At 37.1% G+C, this 11086-nt stretch overlaps 4 protein-coding genes across 5 annotated transcripts; 2 read left to right on the forward strand and 2 right to left on the reverse strand.

Annotated features, from left to right (window-relative positions):
- Positions 1–56: 56 nt before the first annotated feature.
- LOC105672052 (uncharacterized) lies at positions 57–1313 on the forward strand. Its single transcript, XM_012366745.2, has 3 exons — positions 57–568; positions 788–868; positions 981–1313. Exons 1-3 carry the CDS (start codon positions 351–353, stop codon positions 1024–1026), a joined length of 345 nt encoding a protein of 114 aa, XP_012222168.1. The 5' UTR covers positions 57–350; the 3' UTR covers positions 1027–1313.
- Positions 1314–1316: 3 nt separating this feature from the next.
- On the reverse strand, positions 1317–7271 carry fmt (phosphatase 6 regulatory subunit 1-like protein fmt). Of its 2 annotated transcripts, none has more exons than XM_012366742.2 (18): positions 6788–7271; positions 6576–6655; positions 6310–6461; positions 6097–6218; positions 5702–5872; positions 5450–5628; positions 5260–5373; positions 5054–5183; positions 4784–4936; positions 4582–4692; positions 4442–4506; positions 4159–4360; positions 3975–4061; positions 3807–3904; positions 3534–3573; positions 3249–3447; positions 2782–3166; positions 1317–2720 (listed from the first exon to the last, which is right to left on the reverse strand). In XM_012366742.2, the coding sequence occupies exons 1-18, from the start codon at positions 6845–6847 to the stop codon at positions 2552–2554; spliced, it is 2517 nt and encodes an 838-aa protein (XP_012222165.1). In that variant the 5' UTR covers positions 6848–7271; the 3' UTR covers positions 1317–2551. The 2 variants fall into 2 exon arrangements, with proteins under 2 accessions (XP_012222165.1, XP_012222164.1); XM_012366741.2 differs by having other exon boundaries at positions 3534–3615.
- A 148-nt stretch (positions 7272–7419) lies between these two features.
- On the forward strand, positions 7420–8259 carry kud (oligosaccharyltransferase subunit 5 kud). Its single transcript, XM_067352798.1, has 3 exons — positions 7420–7570; positions 7793–8032; positions 8114–8259. The coding sequence occupies exons 1-2, from the start codon at positions 7568–7570 to the stop codon at positions 8030–8032; spliced, it is 243 nt and encodes an 80-aa protein (XP_067208899.1). The 5' UTR covers positions 7420–7567; the 3' UTR covers positions 8114–8259.
- Positions 8238–10893, reverse strand: TSG101 (tumor susceptibility gene 101). The gene is made up of 8 exons (XM_012366743.2): positions 10604–10893; positions 10422–10506; positions 10291–10356; positions 10038–10201; positions 9838–9958; positions 9518–9747; positions 8998–9353; positions 8238–8883 (listed from the first exon to the last, which is right to left on the reverse strand). The coding sequence occupies exons 1-8, from the start codon at positions 10646–10648 to the stop codon at positions 8697–8699; spliced, it is 1254 nt and encodes a 417-aa protein (XP_012222166.1). The 5' UTR covers positions 10649–10893; the 3' UTR covers positions 8238–8696.
- Between the last annotated feature and the right edge of the window lie 193 nt (positions 10894–11086).

The raw sequence follows: 11086 nt of genomic DNA on the forward strand, positions 1-11086 counted from the left end.
AATACAATTAAAAGTTAATTTCTCTTTTTTCTCTTTTATGAAAACGGTAGATCTTATAAATACTTGAAACTGTTTTAACACTTGCGATTGATTTAAATATCTATGTAATTTTATAAATGTGTCCCTACTTTTCTTTTCGCGAGATTCTAAATGCAGTTGCATGCAACCAGATGAGGAAATTTTCCGCTGCCACTTATGAACAGATTGAGAATACGTAATGCAAAAGCACCTACGCATATTTGATGGTGTTAACATATGCACCACGCGTATGCAGTGGTGTTAACGAGGTACAGATGCTCGGTGCTATAAAAGTGGCGGTCGGAGTGTGTCTCAAGCCTATAGTTTAAAAAATGTGCGCTGCTGCATATCGCGTTCGGTCCTTTTGGCCATTTTACATTGCATACTTAGTATTGACATTGATATTATCATTGTCAATGACATTACAAGTGAGTGCGAGTCCATTACCGGATCTTACACAACAATACCAAAATTTGCTAGCCGAGGCTTCCACAGATAATTCGACGGACAGTACGACAGATGATTCGACGATTGCGGCCAATACTGATGTGTAATTTCTGTTTATATTTCAATATTATGTATTAAATTATACTATAGATATAATTAAGTAATATTATTATATAAAAAAGAAAATATAAAATACGAATTTTGTACTACTATAAATTTCTGACGCTGTAAACATCTTCGATATTAATTCTAATTTCTTGATTTTTCAATATTTTTATCCTAAATAAAATAACAAAAGTAAAATGTATTTTTCGCTTTTTAGATACGTGGTAAAGGCTGTAGTTTACGAAATCGGAATTCTCACGGATACGGACAATACAACGAGTAGCGAAAGTACTGAAAAGTAATTATAATATTTTATCTATTTTTTATGTTTTCGTTAATGAGAGAACATTACGGCGAGAAATGATTATTATTTTACAAATAATTTTAAAATTATTTTTCACACTTTGCAGACAAGAAAGAATTGATATATCGTTGTACGATCCGCCGCACTCATAAACGAAATCTCGTAATCTCCAACGAATTTTTCTATCTTGAAGCACATACCGAAAGTATGAAAATTACATCTGGTGCATTTATGAATTGAAAGCAAGAACTAAAATGACAGATCGCACTGTTAATGTAAAAATTGCACATACAGGACGACAATATTTTCTGTAGGTGTGCATGGAAACTTGTCGATTTTACAAGTTAGAAATGTATCGAGATAATACAAAATGTAACAATATATCATGTACATAATTTATAAAAGTTTCGATATTAAACCAATGATGCTGTGAAACGAGCGCTTTTGGGATTTAGAACAATGTTTTATTATATCATTTAATTATGAACAATATCGCGTATACAACGCTATAAACACATTTGCTGCTGCTGCTGCTGCAAAACCTGCGAGGCAGAAGAAAGTCGCGGAACAATCAGGTAACATAATTCGCAGACTGATCTCTCGGTGAATGATAGGACATATGTAAGGTAGCTCGGTCGAAGAAGTGCGCAACACGTTGACATTAATTTTCCTGCGGTTTTAACGTCATTTATCTCTGGAAGATCTTGGTGAAAGACTTTCAGCAGTTACTTAAACGTACGTATAAATCTCTTCCTTTTCTCATTGGAATGCAAATAAGCGCGCAAGTTCATCAAGAGAGTTCCGGTTAGTACGATATCATGTACAAATTTCGACCAAATATTATGACAAAGGGTAATAAAAATATTCTCGATTCTCTTTTCTCTCTTTTTCTGCTTGTATCGCATCATTGAACTAACGTACATTCAGACAGTAGGCACTGCACCTAAGTACCTTTGCCTTATCGAAGGACTAAGCAAAAGCACTAGTTTGTGAAATACCAGTTCTTCATAGTATTAAAACGTCGTTACAATAATTCTTCCCTTACGTTCCTCCTCCGCGCTTCGATAATATACAAATACATAATAAATGTTCCATGAAAACAAATTAAACATGATTCGAAGGAGATAAAATTTGTCAGAGGTCTCTCTCCCTTTCTGTCTTTTATCCTATAAATTGCCTATATAAATCGCATGACGCAACGTTGCGATTTATCCTTTCCGTTCTTTCCTTTCTGTTTAGGTGGAGACCAGTTATCAGTTACGTATAAATAACAATTTATGAAACTCTTAACAATAATCGTAAAATATTTGAGGTGGGGAAGTAGGGGAGGATTCTATTTTCACGCGGATAATTATAAACGTTGGCCATCGGAGAAAGGTGGGGATGAAAAGGGGGATGTACCTATATATAATAAACATCAAATTATTCGCTAAGTGTAGTTGAGCGTCGATCACTTTCGGTATGTCGGATTTATTCAAATATACCCTGCTACGGGACCGTAGTCTTAGCCCAACGCCAACAATTTTTTTTTTTTCTTCCAAAGCATAATTAACGTGATGTCTAATGAAAAATAGAGAAGGCATATAATGCTTCCGATCGTTTTCGTACGACTCGATACTGATATGATTTTCTCTTCCTATTGCCATAGATCGTCTAACGTAGGCAGGGGGGAACGTTTCATTTAGCGTCTTTCGACGCTGCTGGCACGGAATCGGCGGTGCCGGCGGATGTGCTCTTCGGAGAAGCAGCTGCTGCGGCTTGCTGCTCAATTGACGGCTTTTCGCTCTCTATCGTGCTCTTCGCGACATCCTGCGCAGCTTTGTTTTCCTCCGCGCTTTCGGAATCCCTAGAACAAGGCAAACGCGAATTTATATTCAAGCCTCGACAGCCAAATGTTGTATAAATACCTGTTAGCGGATAACTCGCTAGTACTGGCAGCCTCGTTTACGGGGATTGGCTTATCCTCGTCACTCTTGTTACTACTGACGTTAGTTTCCGCAACTGGTAAACCTTGGCTAGCTATGAGATCTTTGTTCTTTTCGTTGCCATCTCCAGCGCTATCACTGGAAGTCTTCTCTATTAAGTTCGTGGCCGTTGCTTCTGGTATCTTCTCTTTAAGCTCGTCGCACGGTTTTTTATTCTCGCTCGCGGTGTTCTCTATGCTCAAACTATTTTCGAAATTTTCGAAATTGGCCCAACCAGTAGATTCCACCGGCTCCGACGGTACTACGTCCCACGGATTGACCGGTGGAAGTATAGTACCAGTGTTTAGCGGCTCGGTATTGTCCCAGGCTGAAATTTACAATGCGTTCCGATAAAGTAATCGAATAATTTTGAATACCAGATAATATAAAAATCGTTGATAGAAACGTACGATCAGTCGTGTCGACTTCCATGTGCATATCGCGCGGATCCTCATCATCCTCGTCCGACGAACTGGAGTCCTGGTGCTGCTGCTTAGAATGCCAATCGCGTTTGTCCACCACGGTTTGAAACGTGAGTTCACCCTCATCGCCCCATTCTAAACCACTGCCACAGTCCTCCAGTCCGGCTTTTTGTTTTTGTTGGCACAGCTTTAACAAACGATTTTCTTTGTAAGTTTTGGATTTCGTATAATTAGAAATATTATTCGATAACAGTAGTGCAAGCAGATATCTACCTTATTAAACATATCTTCTCGCTTGTCGAGATCTTCTTCACTGAGGGTAAAGGCCAACGTTGTTAATTGGTCAACTGGGTTACTATAATATCATACTTCTTAACGAAAACAGCCGGGAATAAAATGTCACGATATTACATCGCGCTTTTTTCACACGTGCGTTTTCTTGTTTCTGGCAAATTCTATAATTGCCCCCCCCCCCCCCCCCTCGCCCTAGCAGTGCTATTACTTTTCTTAACGAGAAGGAAAGACATATTTCTCGCATATACTTACTGAAGCGCGTCGTCGCCATCATTAAACTCGTCGTCATGGAATCCAAAGTTCTCGATAAACGGTGGTGTTATTTGTTGACCCTGATAATTGGAGTACATCTAAAAAAATACGGAATAATAGATCGAGAAATAACATTGGTTTATCAATAATATACAAGTGATTGCTAACCTGTTGAATATAAGTCTCTTGTGAGTAAGAATTGTAATCGTCCGGATTGTCCTCGGAGGTCATCAGGTACACTGGGGTCTGATCGCCCTAAAAAAATCCCATTATAATTAATCAATTATTATTTTTAAACAATAGACACATTTGCAGAAGATAAAAAAAAATAAAATATATTATTGCCACGCACCATCATCACAGTTTGATGAATTTTATTGATCTCCACTAGCTGTGTATTGACCAGATTTTCCCATTTACTAAGACACTCGGGCGACAAATTGTTCTTCAAAAAGCTGGCCAATATGTTATTCTTTTCGCACTGTGTGACGATATTGTTCGCGATATTTATCAAATGTCCCATATAGCCCTGTCGAACGCCATTCTCTTTATTTCTGTAAACGGAATCCGATGTTACAATCCGAAATTTCTTTTCAGAGACATGTTGCGTAAAATTAAATACTTTGGTTTCTTACTGTTTACTCTCGTTTTTATCCCATGCTTCTAAAATCCTCTCTATTAATTTGCATTTGATAAATATCTGAAAATTAATGCGCTCAGATTATTTAATATTTCTTATCGTCGTTCATTATGTATTGTAAAAAGTGTAACTTACATTATTATAAATAATATCATTATCCCGATGTCCGCAATTAATAGCTAAGGCCAGGCACTGTTGTACTTGTGTATGTAAGAAATTATTCCACGTAAATTTGAAAAACAGATCCTATATAACAATTGGAAATGCCGATGAATGAAGGGAAAATGGCAGAATGACAAAAATAGTGGCTTGAAAGCAGCCAAAGATGTGGCCTTACCAACAATGTTTGGAATGTTCCCAAATTTGCTAAACTTTCGTGGATCTTTAAACTTTCCGTCGATAATAACGCACTTAACAACTTTGCTACATGCAAACGAGTATTTCCCAATGGACATTCTAAAAGTCCAACGGTTGTCTTCACCGCAGGTTTCTGTGGAACAGATGTTTAGTTATTTTTAAAATAAATTGATAACTTATATAAAAATATTTATATAATGAAGAAACAAACAAATTTTCTATACAGAAAAATGTTTGAAGCAGCTCTTACATGTGGTGGATCTAAGAGAAGTTTGTGAAGGTGTTCGAGATATGATAAAGTAGCATTTGCAATTTTACTGCGTTGTTCATTATCTGCAACATCTTCGACATTACCGTGAACATCTCCCTCATTTGATGCGCTGCCAGAAATTCCAATTATTATATACCGTACTTTGTTCTTAAACTACAATTTTGAGATATAAAATGGTGTCATACTTGCTAGCTCTTTGACCTAAGAGTATCAGGAGCACTTGTATTCCACCCACAATACTAGTTTCTACTTTTTCTCCTGTTAAAATAGTCTCTAATAATAGGCTCACAGTTTCCCCACTGCAACAAAATATTTATTGCTTGAATATTAATGTAAAAAAATAATTGATTCTAATTTACTCAAATGTTTACTTACGATTCTAGAGTATTTAAAATAGGATCTGGATCGGTACGTTCCGTGGATGTACGTTGGTTTTCTCTAGCTACCGTCACCATGTCGCAAAGTAATTGCGCCGCATTAGCATGTTTGGCTGCTTCTGAAGTAGGTGCTAACAACTTCACCAGCCTTTGCACTAAGTGTTGACTATCTAACCACTATCAGAGAAATAAATAGTTGCATAATACGTTCCAGTAAAAACTAGAATAATATTTGCTGAAAATATCTTACATTCAATATGTTTTGACGCATTTCACTGCCCTCGACCTGAGTAACAAGTTTCAGTACTAAGTCCATAATAGCAGAAGTCTCTAAATGTTGCAACAACAAATCTACACATCTCTGGCGGCTTTTAAGAAATTCTAAAACCTGTAAGCATGTGAACTGATAGGAATACCAATTCTGGAATAGATGGAAATATATAGGATGGATAGATATGCGGATAGCATAGGAGAGGCAAGAGAAAAGATAATTTATTATTTGACTAATATTATTTGCTAATAGTTTTAAATGATATTAGCCTCAAAGGAAATTACTGCAATAAAGTGCAACTGACTTGTTTTATCAAAGTATATATTATATAAATATGTATCTTTTACATGAAAATAAGAAACATGCATAATTACCTGATCACTTTTACGAGCAACAAGCACTCCGATAGTTTTACTGAAAAATGATGCAAGTAGTGGATTTAATGGCTGATCTGTATCTATGAAAGAATATAATTTGGCCAAAAGTGCTTCATCACCTAAAAAAAAAATTTGAGAATATACAATTTACAAAATTCATACAATTCTGCAACTAAATATTCTCTGTTTATTGAATATATAAGACAGTACCTGCCAGTTTCTCATTTAATGTAGGCACATCACACGTGAGCAACTCGCAGGCAACATTGGGATACTTATAGCGCCAACGCTCTTCAATGTCCGTAGATGGTTCTTTAGTGGTCAATGTCACTAATTCTTCCATAACGGCCGGCCTTGTGAGACTATCAATTAAACATATTATGATAATATTTATCTTGTGACAAACACTAAATCAGCATATTTAGAGCACAAACTTGAATCTGACAAGAAAATAAAACAGCAATATTTGGACTCACTATTCGACCAGCTTCTTGTTCTGGCTCTTGCATTCTTGTAGAATATCTTCCTCATCCATCAACTCATGCAACGTGACATCCTGCAAGCGCAAATTAGACATCGTGTAACGACGATAGTTTAAGATGAGTTAAGAAAAATGGAGAGGGGGCGAGAGAGGGGAGAGCAGAACGAGGAAAAACGTTCGGGGGCGGCGAGGGGGGATCACACTTGCCTCTTTGTTGAGCAATGCCTCGATATGCGGCGATGACACGTAATTATTCGTCCAAAACATGGTGCTGCCGTAAAACGCTTGCTGCTAACTGCGCCTGGTACAACACTCAAATATCGCGATTCACCGAGGGCGAACGACCGATTCACATCGGCGCGGCGCGATGGCGCACGCACGGGGAAGTAACGATAGTAGAATACGTCGCGCAAACTTGCTCGGCCGCTGAGCGGCTAACATCGCACGTAACGCGTATATCGGTCGTCCCGTTGATTCTCTTCCGCCGCGCTGCGGCCGCGCGTATTCACCGTCGCGTCACCAACGTCGTCGCTACCTCTAAACTATCACTACCTCTTCGCGATCACCGTTTACCACCTCCTCGAGCACCCCGTAGTCGTTTCGAGTGAGCGACGTATGCGACTCCCGTGATTCCGAACACAGTTATCGTCGTTGGACAATGATAACAGCTCCGGAACGTGGAGCACGAAACGAGTACAGTTGAACGCTCTCGAGCGCGAATAAATGCGCAGGCATAGAATATGACGTGCGAGAAGTGTGAAAACTCATCTCTTTCGTACGGCCTTTCTTTCTTCAGAAGTCTGTTCTTTTTTAGCATGCGAATAGATAAGATATATCATGCAAGATGTCGCTGTAGTAGAAGAATTCTAGCTGTTTCAACACTTCGAGCACTATACTTGACTAGTTAATGCTAGTTGAAGAGCGGCTTTAACTGTCCGCCACGAAGATATTTTCTCAAGCCACGTCAAAATATACAAAATTAAAAAAATGGCAAGTATAAATTGTTATTTTTTATGTAATAAATAACGGTAATTCTTTCATAAGCTCTTTTAAAATTTGTAAAAAGATTTCAAGAAAAAGGTTATATATAACCTCAAGTTAATTAAATTCCATCTTTATGTGCCGCTAGAGAGAGTAATACTAAAATACAAAAAAAAAATAGTAATAACAAAATTATATTCCAATTGATTTCAACTGTTTGATTATGTTTAGGTGGAAATCGAGTCGATGACGAGGTATGTCTCACCGGTGAATCCAGCTGTCTTTCCACTGCTGGCTATAGTGCTATTAGGAATCGGAGTATTCTTCACAGCGTGGTTCTTTGTGTACGAAGTCACCAGTACGAAATTTACACGAGATATATTCAAAGAATTATTAATCTCCTTGGTCGCAGCGATATTCTCTGGCTTTGGAGTGTTATTCTTGCTGCTCTGGGTTGGAATTTATGTATAGGTAATGCCAAGAAATATCCATATTTGTTACTTTCATACGAAATACAAAAATTATATAAATGTCTTGATGTGTTTGTTTCAGCTTAAGTTAATTAAAGAAAGATTATAAATTACTTAATGGTACTGAGCTCAGATTAGAAGGGAGCTTACATTCCATCTAAGATTTTATTACCGTCAACATACGGTGGAATAAATGCAACTCTAAGTATTTTTTATATCATACACAAATTTATTCATTCTTTATCACAATGAAGGCATGAAGTTCTTAGCGCAGGTACACAATGACTATTGTGGCACCTTGAGAAAATAAAGGCTCGTAGTCGTTTGCCACGAATACATAGTGTGACTAATCTAATCATGCAATAATATAGGAATAATATAGCTCTATGTGAAAAGAAGAATTATCATTTATCTTTTCTTTTTTCGTGCAATAATTACTGTATCCGCATCAAATATGTGCATTTTATTAAACATTTCTTTATGTAAAACTGTTCTTCTCATTACTTCAAGGAGAAGAATGCGGCGTTTATTGTCGATAAAATGATCTTGTGGCAAAAATTATATATGTTCCATTTTCATTGTTCTTATGAAATATTTTGTAATATAAAATGGAATATTGCAAATTGCTTTATCTTTCTAAAACAATGTGTACAAGGAACATTCTTTTAACCGACCAGACCAGCTTTTTGTCGACATCTTTGCATTAACGCTCTTAACATAAATTGTCTGCGTGACAATTGGCGTACTTGCTTGAGAAACGCATCCAGATCTATAATGCCGGATCGTAATCCCTCAGCAAGATAATAAATAGCGTCCTCTGTGGCCGCCTCTTCAGCAAATGCGTTTAACATCCTAAAAATGACAAAGTGACATTAGAATCGAGCGTTCATTAGTAATTTTTCATAATTTTTCAATTATAATTGTTAAGTTTAAGTGAATCTATTTTATCGTTAAATTTATACTTACTGTTTATATAATGGCGCTATAGTAGTGACAGCTTCATCGACATCTATCGACTGATTATCGGACAATTTGGCGATCTCCTTCTCCAGCTCTGCCTCCTTATCTTGTAGGATATTCACATTTTTCTCGAGCTCCTGCTTCTCCCTCTTGAGTTTCTCGAATAGATCTGCCAAATGTGAGGAACCGCTTGTCAGCTCTTGCTGTGTTCGCCGCAACGTCTCGAGCTCTGCTTGCAACTGCGAGAATTGCTCCTTCAGCCGACGCCGCAATTTATCCTCCACTGCAGATAGCAAGGATGCTCGTATGTGTTCCTCTGTAATTGTGCCAGATCCACCGGAAGCAGGCTGCACCGTCGGCGACTTAAAAAAAATATTGATAAATCTCTCTCTCTTAATGCGATTTAATCTCAAATAAATTATTGATTACTAATTAGTGTAATACTAATTGGAAATAACAATTAAGCTTTGCAGGCTTTTTAACCAAACATTGTATAGGTTAACATAAATAATCATATTTGTGATACCGGTTGTGTGGCTGGTGGATACGGCGGATATGAACCACTGTAGCCTTGTGCCGGATAACTGGGAGTGGTTCCAGCGTAAGAACTGTAAGAGCCAGGATATGGAAATCCACCAGATGCTGTAGATGGATACGGTGGATACACATTGCTGCCGCCGGAGTACTGAGAATTTGATGGATATGGTGGAAAGCCGGAACTCGATACGCTTCCACCACCAGGTACAGGCATGAATGCTGTAGATAAAAAAGATTTATATATAGTTAGGTTACAAAAAAGTATTAGATTGAAATAAAAAATTAAATCGCTCAGTAAAATGCACTTACATTGAACAGGATATGGTGTAGAACTCTGTTGCATTTCTGATCTTGACTTAGCGTAGACTGGAGGCTGTTCTCCAAAGGTGACAATCATTACTTGAATTAGAGAAAGCAAATCTGAATTATGCTGCAAACAAAGGACATAAATATCAGATTGTTATACAAATTATTGCACACTGTTAATGATTGCCAGTAAATATACTCACAGGTACCCAATCGTGGAGGTAAGGCAAATAGATTTTACCATTGTGATCAACAAACATACTGACTTTGATATGCATATCTGCTGTTGGTTTAACATAGCACATAGGTGCATTATTGGGATGTGTGTCCATCACCCATATGCATATAGGAATATTATAACAGGTACCTATATAAAAATGAGCAAATCAAAAACGACATTCAATAGTTTTCCTGTATAATTAATATACATATTAGCAACCACTTTCTCAAAATTACCTTTATAAACAACCGGTATGGTTCCTTGTAAGTTGAGTAGTTCCTTGCGAGAGCCATCATTGAAAACTGTTATTGAATAGCAAGTTAGTTTGAATATTGAAATATAATATATTTCAAGCAATTTTCCTTACCAAATGGTTCAACTTCAAATATCAAGCCTTTATAAATACTCAAGACCTTTGTCATGTGTTTCTTTGTTATATCTGGATTTTGGTACTGAAAAGTGAGAGGTATTTTTGTATCAAAAAAACCACCACAGTGATTATTCATTAATGATTCTTATAATGGTGGTTAAAGCCACAATTTTGCATACCTTGGATAATCCTTGCCTAAATCTTCCTTCCTCCAGCGGTGTCATGTTCACTGTTTAATCTAGTTGACTTAAAACAGCAATAAACCTTGTTAGCGTTATCAGATGCACGTAATCGCGTTTTCCAATTTACACAATCGTGATGATACAATAATACGCGATCATCGAGCGTCTCGTTTATGCTTACGTTACCATTGAGCGACGTAGGAGTTTCGCACGTATGACAGAGTCATCAAATTTGCGAATCGTTCACTAAATCTGTCATGAGAAATGTCATTGTAAACCATCATGAATTATGGAGGATTCATATTGCATTGTTATCGCAGAAAAATTACAAAATTTTCTTTATAATTTTGCAACGCTAAAACGTTAAAGTCTCTATAAAGTACGTTTTCCTATTGGATGACAAATGGCGGGTATATTTATCGTATTACTGCAAGCATATCATTCGTGTGTATATACCTTCATACATCGAATATTGGACAG

The sequence above is a fragment of the Linepithema humile genome, chromosome 1 (assembly GCF_040581485.1).
Source record: "Linepithema humile isolate Giens D197 chromosome 1, Lhum_UNIL_v1.0, whole genome shotgun sequence".
Classification (NCBI taxonomy): domain Eukaryota; kingdom Metazoa; phylum Arthropoda; class Insecta; order Hymenoptera; family Formicidae; genus Linepithema; species Linepithema humile.

What these genes read in the sequence shown, in the direction of transcription:
- LOC105672052 (XM_012366745.2), top strand. Translation starts at nt 351, where the DNA reads ATGTGCGCTGCTGCATATCGCGTTCGGTCCTTTTGGCCATTTTACATT. An exon ending in ATTGCGGCCAATACTGATGT is followed by an intron (nt 569 to 787) that starts GTAATTTCTGTT and finishes TTCGCTTTTTAG; the next exon opens with ATACGTGGTAAAGGCTGTAG. An exon ending in AGTAGCGAAAGTACTGAAAA is followed by an intron (nt 869 to 980) that starts GTAATTATAATA and finishes CACACTTTGCAG; the next exon opens with ACAAGAAAGAATTGATATAT.
- fmt (XM_012366741.2), bottom strand. Translation starts at nt 6,847, where the DNA reads ATGTTTTGGACGAATAATTACGTGTCATCGCCGCATATCGAGGCATTG. An exon ending in ATTAAATGAGAAACTGGCAG is followed by an intron (nt 6,219 to 6,309) that starts GTACTGTCTTAT and finishes TTTTTTTTTTAG; the next exon opens with GTGATGAAGCACTTTTGGCC. An exon ending in AGCGAGTTATCCGCTAACAG is followed by an intron (nt 2,721 to 2,781) that starts GTATTTATACAA and finishes GCCTTGTTCTAG; the next exon opens with GGATTCCGAAAGCGCGGAGG.
- TSG101 (XM_012366743.2), bottom strand. Translation starts at nt 10,648, where the DNA reads ATGACACCGCTGGAGGAAGGAAGATTTAGGCAAGGATTATCCAAG. An exon ending in ATTTGAAGTTGAACCATTTG is followed by an intron (nt 10,357 to 10,421) that starts GTAAGGAAAATT and finishes ATTCAATAACAG; the next exon opens with TTTTCAATGATGGCTCTCGC. An exon ending in ATCCACCAGCCACACAACCG is followed by an intron (nt 9,354 to 9,517) that starts GTATCACAAATA and finishes ATTTTTTTTAAG; the next exon opens with TCGCCGACGGTGCAGCCTGC.